The sequence below is a fragment of the Coniophora puteana genome (genome assembly GCF_000271625.1).
Source record: "Coniophora puteana RWD-64-598 SS2 unplaced genomic scaffold CONPUscaffold_1, whole genome shotgun sequence".
Taxonomy (NCBI): domain Eukaryota; kingdom Fungi; phylum Basidiomycota; class Agaricomycetes; order Boletales; family Coniophoraceae; genus Coniophora; species Coniophora puteana.
The window spans coordinates 1032699-1046191 of record NW_006913053.1 but is presented as its reverse complement, the minus strand read 5'-3'; the positions used below and the strand labels follow the sequence as shown (position 1 = coordinate 1046191).

General features: G+C 57.4%; 2 protein-coding genes across 2 annotated transcripts; one reads left to right on the top strand and one right to left on the bottom strand.

Annotated features, from left to right (window-relative positions):
* Nucleotides 1-1219: 1219 nt before the first annotated feature.
* On the top strand, nt 1220-7828 carry CONPUDRAFT_148321 (beta and beta-prime subunits of DNA dependent RNA-polymerase; the record flags this gene model as incomplete). Its single annotated transcript, XM_007764923.1, has 16 exons — nt 1220-1306; nt 1369-1567; nt 1624-1694; nt 2201-2443; nt 2503-2823; nt 2885-3131; nt 3202-3379; nt 3434-3513; nt 3564-3633; nt 3687-3747; nt 3802-7234; nt 7293-7301; nt 7427-7501; nt 7552-7581; nt 7639-7650; nt 7704-7828. 16 exons carry the CDS (start codon nt 1220-1222, stop codon nt 7826-7828), a joined length of 5241 nt encoding a protein of 1746 aa, XP_007763113.1.
* A 554-nt stretch (nt 7829-8382) lies between these two features.
* CONPUDRAFT_161027 (uncharacterized protein) lies at nt 8383-13139 on the bottom strand. The gene is made up of 4 exons (XM_007764922.1): nt 12975-13139; nt 10363-12860; nt 9649-10285; nt 8383-9587 (listed from the first exon to the last, which is right to left on the bottom strand). The coding sequence occupies exons 2-4, from the start codon at nt 12830-12832 to the stop codon at nt 9569-9571; spliced, it is 3126 nt and encodes a 1041-aa protein (XP_007763112.1). The 5' UTR covers nt 12833-12860; nt 12975-13139; the 3' UTR covers nt 8383-9568.
* Nucleotides 13140-13493: the final 354 nt, after the last annotated feature.

Genomic DNA, 13493 nt, shown 5'->3' with positions numbered 1-13493 from the left:
CGACGTCTTGGACGCATTATTTGACGATGGTTAATCGAACTGTGCGATATATTTCACGACGATTTTGATGTCAAATACCTCGTATTATTGCTCACAACCGTACGTCAACTCTACAGGATAACAAGTAACGCGATGACAAAGGTCAAAGAGATTAAACCAGACTATGTCTAAACATTGTCAAGTCCAACTTGAGACACCATAAATTCACTTCATGAGCGACACAGGCCACAAGTAGTAAAGCCCAACTTTGCCCCAGTGAGCAGAATTTAGTGCGTGAATCCGATGGGAACTCGCGGAGCATCAGCATCGGCAGTGCCGCCAGGTCATCTGACTGTCCATTTGCACAGTCGCTGCGATAGCGTCTTCTAGAAGAGGCCAGAGTCATGATCGATGTGCCCGAGTCATCTCACGTTTGGACCTAGGATCGTATCCTCACAGCAAGTTCCGCTTCCAAGGTTCGCGCAATCTAAAAGTAATTCAGAGTCGACTAGAACAAGAGAGCAGCGGATCGTTGAACAACTAGAGCACAAGCAATGTCGATGCTGTCATCGTAGGGTGCGGCAGACGCCTGGAGGCCTCGAGGCATATTATCTCTACTCCAAGCGGACCTTGAGGGAATCCAGAGCACTCCCCTGCATAGACCAACAACATCCCAAGTCGAAAGTGATCGAAAGAGTCGACAATAACAAGCTGAGACACCAGAGCATGCAGACAGAGCGAGGACGTTACGGTTGTTTGTCCGACTGAAAGGGTCAAGGAGAACGCGGTGTGCGCCCGGAGCCGGGAGAGGGCAAATTGGGTCGGAGTTTGAAGGCACGACTCATCCACGGGTTGTTCTCAACAACCATCTCGTCTGCTGTCCCCAACACCGTCCGGCACACTCCCCGAGCCGATTCGCGTCGCGGAGACACACACCGAGCACCACTCATCCACCGACGTCGACGGTCGAGCCCACCCAGCAAGACAACCCACCAAGGACCCGTCTTTTTTCGCGGCGTTTTTCCTCCTCTGGGTCACCCCCAAGCGCCAGCGCTTCAAAAAGCTCCCTGGTCGACAGCTCAATACCACCCCCTCAGGCTCCCGTTTTTAACTCGCTTTCGGCACATACGTTACGTTCCCGGACAATTTACGAATAATACCGACATTGCACCCCCGCCCTTGTCTTCGCCTTTTTGTTCTCACCCCCCTGCCCTTTCTCGCCTGAACACCCTCTCCAGCCATGCTAGGTCATCAGTTCGCATACTCCGCCGCCCCGGTGCGACGAGTGAAGGAGGTTCAGTTTGGTGTGTTGTCACCCGAAGAAATAGTGCGTGTCGAGCCTGTCGTCTTTTTACGTTTCGCTTACCAAGCACGCCACGTCCACCACAGAAAGCGTACTCGGTCGCCAAGATTGAGCACCCCGAAGTCATGGACGAGGCCACGCACCGACCCAAGCTTGGTGGGCTGATGGACCCGCGGATGGGCACCATCGACCGAAATTTCAAGTGTCAGACGTGCGGTGAGGGTATGTCAGAATGCCCGGGTCACTTCGGGCACATAGAGCTAGCTCGTCCCGTGTTCCATCCTGGTGAGTACTTCCTCATCGCTAATGCCGGTGGGTCAGTCACTCATTTTCTCCTACAGGTTTTATCAACAAAGTGAAAAAGATTCTGGAGTGCATCTGCGTAAACTGTGGGAAACTAAAGGCGGATATCGTGAGTCGCGTCTCCATTGCCCTACTCGTTTAGCACCCCACCCTCCCAATTTTCTGGGGGCTCTCTCCACGCACATGGAGAACCCCAAACCCGCGCCTCGTCCGTCCCTCGACTATCGAGGCGCTCAACCCTCTGTAGCGTGGCGCGCACGCGTTTTCGATCGCTTGATCGCCGTGCAGAAGCCATCCAGACGCACAGAGCTGGCTGGGCGCGAGGCGCGCGGTGAAATGGGGCGCCGAACGAGGAGTGCTACGTGAATGCATGCCAGCGGCGCTCAAGGCGCGTTTGCTGCATTGGGTTCGGACCGGCCGTCCTGTCAAGCAGGCAACGGCTCGGGTCGCGAACCAGCACTATGACCTCTTACCGTTGTTTGGCCCCGTGGTTTTCATGTCGAGAGCGGATGTTGTTGTTGTTGTAGCTGTTGCGGGTGGCCCGTCCAATGCGAAGTGCTGACCCGTTCGTTTTCCATGTCCTTGATTCTGGGTTATATCATACTTGTCTATTAGTCCGACCCTACCTTCGCCGACCGTATAAGACACATCCGCGATCCGAAGAAGCGGTTCGCAGCTGTCTGGGCGTTTTGCAAGGCGAAGAACGTTTGCGAGTCTGACGAGCCGAAGGAGGAGGGCAACGACGATGCCGAGGAGCCTAAGAAAGGCCACGGCGGGTGTGGGCACAAGCAGCCGCAGGTCCGGAAGGAGGGCCTGAAGCTGTTCGTCAACTACAAGGCCGACAAGGATGACGGAGAGGTTCGTATGAGACGGCCTTTTACGCTGATCATCGCCGAGTTCATCTCCTCCTTCTCCAGGGCAAGTCGCAGCAGATCGACAAGCGTCTGTTCACGCCGAGCGAGGTGTACACCACGTTCAAGAAGATGGTCGACCAGGACCTCCATCTGGTCGGTCTGTCGGACGAGTATGCGCGCCCCGAGTGGATGATCTTGACGGTCATGCCTGTTCCGCCCCCGCCTGTCCGCCCGAGTATCGCCGTCGACGGAGGGGTCATGCGGAGTGAGGACGATTTGACGTACAAGCTGGGGGATATCATCAAGGCCTCTGCGAACGTCCGGCGATGCGAGCAGGAGGGTGCTCCCGCGCACGTCATCACCGAGTTTGAGCAGCTCCTTCAGGTAAAGCGCTCGAACCAGCGCATTCGAAGATGACTTTTTGTCTAATGTTGCATCTGTTTAGTTCCACGTAGCCACGTACATGGACAACGACATCGCCGGCATCCCGCAGGCGCTGCAGAAGTCTGGACGCCCGGTCAAAGCCATCCGCGCCCGTCTGAAGGGCAAGGAGGGGCGTCTGCGCGGTAACCTGATGGGGAAGCGTGTCGATTTCTCGGCGCGCACGGTTATCACGGGCGATCCTAATTTGCAGCTGGACGAGGTCGGCGTGCCGAGGAGTATCGCGATGAACCTGACGTATCCGGAGCGAGGTAAGGAAATTGTCATGTAATTTCGTGGAGGCAACCGTGCTGACGCAGAATTTTTATTTCATTTTTATAGTGACGCCATACAATATTGCGTATCTCCAGGAGCTCGTGCGGAACGGGCCGACGACGTACCCCGGTGCACGATATGTCGTTCGCGACACGGGCGAGCGTATCGACTTGCGGTATAATAAGCGCGCGGACGCGTTTTTGCAGTACGGGTGGATCGTCGAGCGGCATTTGAAGGACGGAGAGTGGGTCTTCTTTTTATGTATGCTTCACGATTGGGCACTGAAGAGTCTCCGCAGCTTTGTGCTTTTCAACCGGCAGCCTAGTCTGCACAAGATGAGTATGATGAGCCATCGTGTCAAGCTCATGCCGTATTCCAGTGAGTGCAGTTGGATGTTGCATCCGAGCATGGTCTGATGGTGTCTCTAGCTTTCCGTCTGAATTTGTCCGTGACTCCTCCGTACAACGCTGATTTCGACGGTGATGAAATGAACATGCAGTAAGTATTCCCAGTCAATAGAAATATAGTACCCATACTAAAATCCGGTGAAGCATTCCCCAGAGCGAGGAGACCCGTGCCGAGTTGAGTCAGATCGCCTGGGTTCCGCGACAGGTGAGGTTTTATAAAAATTAGTTTCGGCCTGCGTATGCTAATACAAGTTTGTAGATTATTTCGCCACAAGCAAACAAGCCCGTCATGGGTATCGTCCAGGACACGCTCTGTGGTATCCGCAAGTTCACCCTTCGCGATACGTTCATGGAGTGGAACCAGGTGCAGAACATCCTGCTCTGGGTGCCAGACTGGGACGGCAATGTCCCGCCACCAGCAATCTTCAAGCCGAAACCTTTGTGGACCGGCAAGCAGATCCTTTCCATGGTCATTCCTCGTGGTATCAACATCCAGCGTGCCGCGGAGCCCAAGTCTTCTAATCCTGTGTTCGACGACGGCATCTTGATCGAGAACGGCGAGATCATCTACGGTATCGTCGAGAAGAAGACTGTCGGTGCTTCGCAGGGTGGTCTCATCCACGTCGTTTTCCGAGAGAAGGGTCCCGAAGCCACTCGCGACCTCTTCACAGGCATCCAGGTCGTCGTCAACTACTGGTTATTCCACAACGGCTTCTCTATCGGTATCGGTGACACCGTCGCCGGGCCCAAGGTCATGACGCACATCACGAATGTCATCCAGGGCAAGAAGAAGTTGGTCTCGGAGATCGTTGAGGACGCGTACCACGATAGACTGAAGGCTTTGCCCGGTATGACCATCCGTGAATCGTTCGAGAGCAAGGTCGAGCGCGAGCTCAACCGCGCCCGTGACGAGTCGGGTCAGTATGCGCAGAAGAACCTGTCGGACGATAACAACGTGAAGCAGATGGTCGTGGCCGGTTCCAAGGGTTCCTATATCAACATCTCGCAGATGTCGGTCTGTGTCGGGCAGCAGAGTGTGGAGGGCAAGCGTATACCGTTCGGCTTCCGCCATCGCACGCTGCCTCACTTCACGAAGGACGACTTTAGTCCCGAGTCACGAGGCTTCGTCGAGAACTCGTATCTCCGTGGGCTGACGCCCCAGGAGTTCTTCTTCCACGCTATGGCTGGACGAGAGGGTCTCATTGATACCGCCGTCAAGACCGCTGAGACGGGTTATATCCAGCGGCGTCTTGTCAAGGCGCTTGAGGACGTTATGGTGCACTATGACGGAACGGTCCGGAACTCGCTTGGCGATCTGTTGCAGTTCGTTTATGGAGAGGACGGCATGGATGGCGCGTTCATCGAGCGGCAGAAGATTGAGACCTTCGGGCTCAGCGATGCCGAGTTCGAGCACAACTACCGCGTTGATGTCACGGACCCGCAGGGTGGCTTCCTGCCCGGTGTTCTCCAAGTCGGTCTCGACGACAGCTCGCTCGAGCTCCAGTCGAAGCTTGACGAGGAGTACAACCAGTTGCTCGAGGACCGACGGCTCCTCCGCCAGTTCGTCTTCCCGAAGAGCAACAACCTCACGCCCCATTACCTCCCTGTCAACCTCAGTCGTATCCTCCAGAACGCATCGCAGATCTTCCACATCGACAGGCGCAAGGCGAGCGACCTCGAGCCGGCCTATATTGTCGAAGCGGTTCAGCAGCTTGCTTCGCGGCTGGTGGTGATCAACGGCGAGGATGAGCTCACGCGCGAGGCGCAGCTCAATGCGTCGTTGACGTTCCGGATGCACGTCCGCGCGACGCTCGCGTCCCGCCGTGTTCTCGAGCAGTTCCATCTGAACCGGGAGGCGTTCGAGTGGGTGCTGGGCGAAATCGAGACGAAGTTCAACCAGTCCTTGGTGCACCCGGGTGAAATGTGCGGCACCCTCGCTGCGCAGTCTATCGGAGAGCCGGCGACGCAGATGACGCTCAACACGTTCCATTATGCCGGTGTGTCGTCCAAGAACGTCACGCTTGGTGTGCCGCGTTTGAAGGAGATTATCAACACGGCGGTGAACATCAAGACGCCGTCGTTGACCGTCTATCTCGACCCCCAAATCTCCCGGAATCCCGACTCGGCGAAGAATGTCCAGCAGGAGCTGGCATATACGTCGTTGCGCACTGTCACGGCTGCCGTCGAGATCTGGTACGACCCTGATCCCAGCTCGACTATTATCGAGGAGGATCAGGTGTTCGTCGAGGCCTTCTTCGCTATTCCTGATGAAGAGGTGGAGTCGAAATTGCACCTGCAGTCGCCTTGGTTGCTTCGTCTCGAGCTTGATCGTGCCAAGATGCTCGATCGCAAGCTCACGATGGCGTACGTCGCCGGTCGCATCGCCGAGAGCTTCAAGACGGATCTTTTCGTCATCTGGTCCGAAGACAACTCGGACAAGCTCGTTATTCGTTGCAGGGTTCTGGGTGGTGCCGACAAGGACGACGACGGCATGGAGAGCGTCGAGGAAGATATTTTCCTGCGGCAACTCGAGACGACGATGCTCAACTCCATTTCGCTGCGCGGTGTCAAGGGCATCAACCGTGTCTTCTTGCAGGAGCAGGACGACATCTACATCAACGATGAGGGTTCCATTGCGACGAAGAAGGAATGGGTTCTGGAGACGGACGGTGTCAACTTGAAGACGGTTATGACCATCAGCGGTGTTGACTTCCGCCGGACATACTCGAACAACTGTACCGAGGTGTTCGACGTTTTGGGCGTGGAGGCAGCGCGTGCGGCCATCATGAAGGAGCTTCGCAACGTCATTGAATTCGACGGTTCCTACGTCAACTACCGCCATCTCTCCCTCCTCTGTGACCTGATGACGCAACGTGGTCATCTCATGGCCATTACTCGCCATGGTATCAACCGCGCGGATACGGGAGCGCTCATGCGTTGTTCGTTCGAGGAGACGGTCGAAATCCTCATGGAGGCGGCCGCAGTCGGCGAGAAGGATGACTGTCACGGTGTTGCGGAGAACGTTTTGTTCGGCCAAATGGCGCCTATGGGCACGGGAGCGTTTGATGTCGCGCTCGACATTGACATGCTCAAGGATGCGATCGTCGACCATCGTCTGCCGGTGCAGAACATGCTGGCTGCTCAGGCGGATGGCGGCATGACACCAGGTCAAGTGGCAATGACGCCCTACGACACCAACTCACCTGCGTGGTCCGAGGCCAACTTCAAGGGCGAATCGGCGGCGTTCTCCCCGCTCGCAGCCAACGGGGGCGAGGAGGCAGCGAGCTTCAACTCGTACCTGGGGTATGGACAGAGTCCAATGGGCGCAGGCGCCATGTCGCCAGCTGGCCCCGGATACAGCCCGAGCTCTCCCAACGCCTACTCCCCAACGTCGCCTTACGTGCCGCAGTCGCCGTTCGGCGGCGCAACCTCGCCCTTTGGGACCTCGCCATACGCGACGTCACCGTTCTTCGACCGCTCTCGCGGGCCCACGTCGCCGACGTACTCGCCCACATCGCCGGCGCTCAACCTGACATCCCCGGGGTACTCGCCCACGAGCCCGAGATATTCGCCAACGTCGCCGTCGTTCTCGCCAACGTCGCCGCGGTACAGCCCGCAGTCGCCTTCGTTCAGTCCTACATCGCCGAGGTATTCTCCCACGAGTCCTTCGTTCAGCCCTGCTTCGCCACGCTGTAAGTGTCTTTACTTGATCGTGTTAGTAGAACCTTTGCTAATTGAGCTATCTATTAGATTCGCCGAGTAAGTGTATAAAATATATACCATGTCTGTATGCTGACCGCCAATCGTTCTCGTCTTTCTATCACAGCTTGTATGTATTTTCATATCATGCCACGAAATACGTTTACTTATTTGATTTATTCTAGCTCCTGCCCAGATGTCCCCAGCGTCGCCGAGGTACTCTCCAACCTCGCCAACCTCGCCGTCATCCCCCAAATACTGTACGTATTATTCTAACCCTATTCAAGGCATGGTACTAAATTGGATACAGCTCCCACTTCCCCCACCTATTCCCCTGCATGTGAGTTCGCTGCTTATCCTACTTGATGTCTCTTTACTGACGGTTTTACTCTTCCAGCCCCAGCCTATTGTGCGTTTAGCGTGTTTGCTCAGCGCCTTCTTTTACTGATATTGTTTCAACAGCTCCTGCGTCTCCGGCTTATAGCCCGACGTCTCCCCAGTGGTCGCCCTCGAGTCCTGCCCAGAACGGGACAGCGAACAACACTACGAGGAACCATGCGTACAGCTCCTCGCCGTCTTGGGATTAAGGTCGGTGACAATGAACGTCGCAGAGACGCGCAGTGTCATCTGCGCTCTCGCAAAAGGCACACGCTCCTCCTCCTTTCTTTTAGGCTATTTTATTCCTTTTTTGTTTCTGCGTGTTGTTGTTGCTCTTGCCCATTTTTTTTTTGTCTTTTTGCCTTTGACGACGAACTCCGTACACATTTGACTAGCCCTCGCAAACCCCATTGACACCTACCACTGCCCAACCCAGTCCTCGCTTCCCATGCAACACTTATGTAGAATAATCGCACTTTACACTATACAGCTAGACGATGTCATGGTGAATGAATACACGTCTTTGTGCACCCCGTATTATTATTCATGGTCACACGTCTTCCATGGCCAACGCTGAGAATGAGACTCAAAAACGAATTCATATTATTGTAAAGATGCTAAGGTATAAAACAACACATATGTAAACTCTGAGCTCCCCGATCAGATCAGATCAGATCAGTCGCTCGCGTTTTTTGAGATGGGTTTACTCCGGGTAATTCCAAGTAGTGCAATGCTCGACGACACGGGAGAGAAAAAGTGGACAGGGCGGACATATATAACGTTAGGAGGAGAGGGGCTGGGGAGATTGTATTGGACGAGAGAAAGAGAGGGCGAGAGAGAGAGAGAGAGATTCAGATGGAACGAGAAAAAGAAAAGGAAAAGATGCACATGGTGAGTGTATGTGTGGTGGGTTGGATGGGCGGATGGGTGATTGCGTGTTGTTGTTGGTTGGTTGGTTGGTTGCGGTTATGGTTATAAGTACTAAGCATATACGTTAGCTATAGGAGCAAGGGGATCGATTCCTCTTTGTGTGTGTGCGTATAAAGCGGGCAGGCTGCATTCCTTTGAGAAAAAAGGGGGGCGAGAGAAGAAAGAAATGGGTAAGAAAAAGAGATGAAAACAGAGACAACGAGCGGAAGAGTCCATTCGAACGCCAAGCAGAGCAAGACGCCCGAATAACAAACAAAACAAGGTGAACAAAAAATGAAACAGAGAAAGAAAAAAGAAAAGAAAGAAAAAAACTTGAAGTGAGCGTTGTGTCTCGTCGAGTCTGCCAGAGCCCCGGAGAAGGGTTATATACAACATATATACCTCCCTCTCCCTCCTTTCCTCTCTTCTCCTCTCCTCTTCTTTCCTGTCCTGGACTTGACTGTCCTTGGCTTGATATCAGGGCGAGATCGTTCATCGTCCCATGCCTCCCATCTTGCTTCTAAATTCCCCTGGAATACCCCGGGTATATCCCTCGAATGACGGATCCTCGCTCCTGGACAAGCGACAGCGAGCAACGAGGAGAGGAGAGAAGCAGAAAACCGGAGAGCAGAGAGCAGTGCCAAAAAAGAACTGGACAACGACCAGAAGAAGGGCATGAAAAAGAAGGGAAGGAGGTGAAGCGGGGCGCCTGCCACGGTATGATTACAGGTGTAGGGTATAATTGTGAAGGATGGGTGGATTGATGGGGGAGTTGGACGAACTATAACAGAGATGTCGATGGAGATGGACGGAACGAGAGACTAGGCGAGAAGGCGAGAAGGCGAGAGAGAGAGAAAACAACGGCGAATGCGTATGAGAGGACGATGGACGATAAATTGTGATCCAGACAACGATGCAGCCAAAAGGAGTGTCAGATATATCTTGGGCGGGTGTGTTTTAGATGGGGGTGAATGAGGGGATCCTTGAGAACGCTAAATCCGATAGGAGGTATGCCGGGAGAAGAGGGAGTATACCCATCCTCAAATGAAAAATTGAGTGCTACAAGAAACCCATCAGCACTCGCACCCAAACCCAAAACCAAAAAAAAAAAAAAACATACTGCATCCGACTCGACGCATGCACCTCCATCTCCTCCATCTTGAACGAATTCAGCTCCTCCTTAATCTGCTGCGCCAGCGCGGGCGTCAGCCGGCTCCACGTCGCCGGCTCGCTCCGCCGGTCGTACATCTGCGGCGAAAACGTGTCGTACACCGACAGATTGTTCGCAAACGCCAGCCGCTTCGCCGGCGTCGTCGCGGACCGGTGCGTCAGCCCCGCGGGCGGCGACAGCGGCATGCTCGACAGCACGGGCGCAGACGAGTTCGACAGCGTGAACATGCCCTTTTGCGGCGAGGACCGCCCCGAGCCCGGAGTCGTCGTTGTCGCCGTCGTCGGAGTGGTAGTTGCACTGCCCGTGATTTCCTTGGGCGAGTCGACGCTAAGCCCTTCGGTGTCGATCGTCAAGGGCGGCAGCTGGAACGCCGCGCCAGAGCCGGCACCGCTAGAGCGGTGCGACGACGTCGACGAGTGCCTGTGCAGCCCGTCGATCTGGTCCGGGTCCGAGGACGGAATATGCGTGAGCGACGGCGTCTCCGAGAGCGCCTGCCCCGGCCGCGTGTTCTCCGAGTTGGCGCGACCCCGCGTCTGCACATTCGCTGAATCGGCGAGATACACCTCCTGGTTGAACCCTTCGGCACCTGCACAAATCGCACCCCAAAGCAAAAAAAAAAGCAGAGGTCAGTAAAACACAAACTCGACAAGAAACGCTGCATACGATTCTTGCCTTTCAAAATGCCCTTGGTCGGCTGCCTCTTGCGCTCGACGCTCCGGCGGATATTCTGCGCCCACGCAACCGTCTCGCCGTCCTCCGCACCATCGCTCCCCCCAATATGCGTCCGCTCCATCCGAATCGTCGCCTCGTCCTCGTCCTCATCCTCCGGCCACTCGTCGTCGTCCCAGCCCTCATGCGGGCCCCCAGAACGCGACCCATAATAATGCCCATCATCGCTCTCCTCGTCCTCCTCCACAATCCGGCTCCCGTCCTCGCTCACCCGCACACCCCCATGCCCCCCGCCGTCCCGCCCCGTCGTCGTGTTCCGCTCCCACGGCCCCGGAACCGGCACCCCGCCGTTCTGCTTCCCCCCCGCCGCGGCAGCAGCAGCAGCAATAGCGGCAGCAGCCTCCTGCTGCGCCTTCGCCTTGGCCGCCGCCTCCGCGTTGCTCTTGAGCGTATGCTGCCTCGCCAGCTTCGCAGCCGGACTGAGCCCCGTCATCTCCCCGCCATTGCTCCACTCGCTCGACCGATCGAGCTCCGCCTGCGCATGCGACACACTCGGCTCCGCCGCACTCCCCTTGCTCCCACTGCCACCCACGTCCTTGCCACCGCCGCCGCCGCCCTTCTTCTTCATCTTCTTGCCCTTCTTCCGCTCGCCCGCATCCAGATCCGCCCCGATCGGCGTATCATCATTATCCAGATCCTCCATCGTGTCCTTGCCCTTATCCTTATCCTTGTCCTTGAACAGACTCGTAATCCCCGCGAGCGAATTGCGCCGCGCGAGCTTCCCGATCGACCCCAGCTTCCGGATCACCATCGACGCAGACGACATCGTCGACGACAGCGAGATATTGTCCGTCGACGCGTTCAGCTTCGGATTGAACAGCGACGCAGCGCGCGACCGCTTCTTCGTCTGCCGCGTCGCAGTCGACGCCGCGTCCGCCGCATCCGTCGTGCTCGTCATCGCCACAGAACTCCCACCCGTGCTCGGCCCGCCAGAAGCACCGCCGCCGCCGCCGCCGCCGGCAGCAGCAGCAGCACCGTTCGCGGGCCTGCGCCCCGGCGCATTCGCCTTCGTCGAGCTCGCATCATCCTCGTCCTCGTCCTGCAGCGTCTGCGTCGCATTCAACGACAACGCGCGCCTCAACCGGCCCTTGATCCCACGATGCCCATGGTGCGCGCGCTCCCCGCCCCGCTCATCCGCCATCATCCCCTGCAGATCGCTGTCGTCCCGCGACATCCGCTTCTCCGCGGCAGTAAAGCTCCCCTGCGACAACGGCGACGGCCGCGCCTGCCGCGCCACAGCGGGTGCCACCGCCCCCGCGCCGCCGGCGGCCGTCGCCATCGCCGTCGAGGAGGACCCGTTCGCGCTCGCACCAGAAGGGCGCGGCGCCGATGCAGAGGTGGCCGACGACGACGACCCCGTCCGGTGGTGCGGATGCGGCCGCGCGGCGTGCGCAGCCGCATGCGCATGTGCGCTCGTCGCCGACGAGTTGCTGCCCGTGCGCGAACGCGGCGTATCGGGGAGCGACGGCGGTGGCGTGGGCGACTGGCCCGGGCGCGCGCCGCGGACACTCCCCGCGTTGCCGGGGCCATGCCCATTCGCGGATCCTTGCGTGCTGCTCGTGCGCTGGCGCGGGCTGCCATTGTTATTGTTGTTGTGCTCCCGCGCGCTCGAGCCAGAGTTGACCGAGGACGACGACGCCGAAGCGTCCCCGCGCGCATACGGCGGCTGAAAAGCGCCACCCCCAGGGGGCGGCGGAGGCGGCTGCGCGCCTGCTCGCCAGTCTTCGCTGGCCGGGCCAGCGCCGCCAGCACCACCGCGATTCGGCCGGCGATAGGGGTGGAAGCCGTTGTGCTGCTGCCCCTCGGCCGAGCCGGTGCGTGTCGGCGGCTGTTGCTGCTGCGGTGGCTGCTGAAACTGGCCGTTTTGCTGATGGGGCGGGGGCGTGCCGCTCGGGAAGGGGCTGAACATCTGGTTCGGGGGCCCAAAGTACTCGGACGGTGTCGCGGGGTTATTCGACGCGCTGCGCTGGGGCGTGTGCGGGGGGTGGTGTTGCTGATGCGGGGGCGGGGGCATCTGCTGTTGCTGCTGCATCTGATGGGCTTGGTTGTACATCATCTGCTGGTAGGCCCACTGGGCGAGCTGGGCGTTGTGGTCGTAGTAAGGACCCGGGTGGGCGGGTTGCGGGGGTACGTGACCTGGGTGTGCATGAATACCGTAGGGCTGCTGGTTTTGGTAGAACTGAGGGTAGTAGGGTTGTCCCGAAACGGGCCAGCCTGCCGGGGGCTGCTGGTGCGGGTACGCGTAGGGCTGCTGGTGCTGTGGGCCTGGTGCGGAGGGGGTAGTCGGTGTTGCGGGGTCGTTGGCGGGGGAGGTGCGCTGGCGGGGGGAGACAGACGAGTTTGGGCTCAGTTCCATTTGGTGATCTCTGGGTGGATGCCAATCTTGTGGTGCAAGAACGGCCATGGACTGGTCGTGACCGAAAAGAGAAAAACTGAGGAGAAGATAAGAGTGAGAAAGAGGAAGAGTATATGCTAGTTGGTGGTGGCGAGGAGAGAGCGGGTGGTTGTCGAGCGATAATGGAGTGATGCGGAGAAGCGGGGCTCACCAAGGGAGGGAGGAAACGTGGCAAAGGAAGGGGCTGCGCTGGTGGATTGTGGATGATGATTGTGGATATGTCGAGCAGCAGCGTTGAAAGGAGTGTTTGAGTGGTCTGCCTCGACGACGGCTATCGTGTTGGCGACGAGGAGGAGGGGCGGGTGCTCGACTGAGGGAGCTTGAAGCGGTCGATCTCTGGGTGGACAAGGATGCAACCAAGGTCCCTGGACAAACACACCAAAATACCATTTTCGATACTCGCTCTGTTACCAGACAACACAACAGATCTACTACTAAATGATGTTCCTGCTAGCACACAAACTAGTGTTTCAGACTGTACAGTATCGTGTATAGCCCGAGCTCGTTATTTATCACCACTTTGTTTCGCTTCGTCGTCGAGCAAAGCACGGATCTGCCAAGCGATGGCGAGCCGAGTCCACGCTGCCCGCTCCTCTCCCGCGCCCCACCACCCCAGGCTTCGAATTCACTCCTGCTCCCACCTCCCCTACACGCTACTGTAAAGTCTGTG

Bases quoted from the DNA above. Each gene is read 5' to 3' on its own strand.
- CONPUDRAFT_161027 (XM_007764922.1), bottom strand. From the start codon at position 12,832: ATGGCCGTTCTTGCACCACAAGATTGGCATCCACCCAGAGATCACCAA. The intron at 10,286-10,362 runs GTATGCAGCGTT...CGATTTGTGCAG, and splicing joins CATTTTGAAAGGCAAGAATC to GTGCCGAAGGGTTCAACCAG.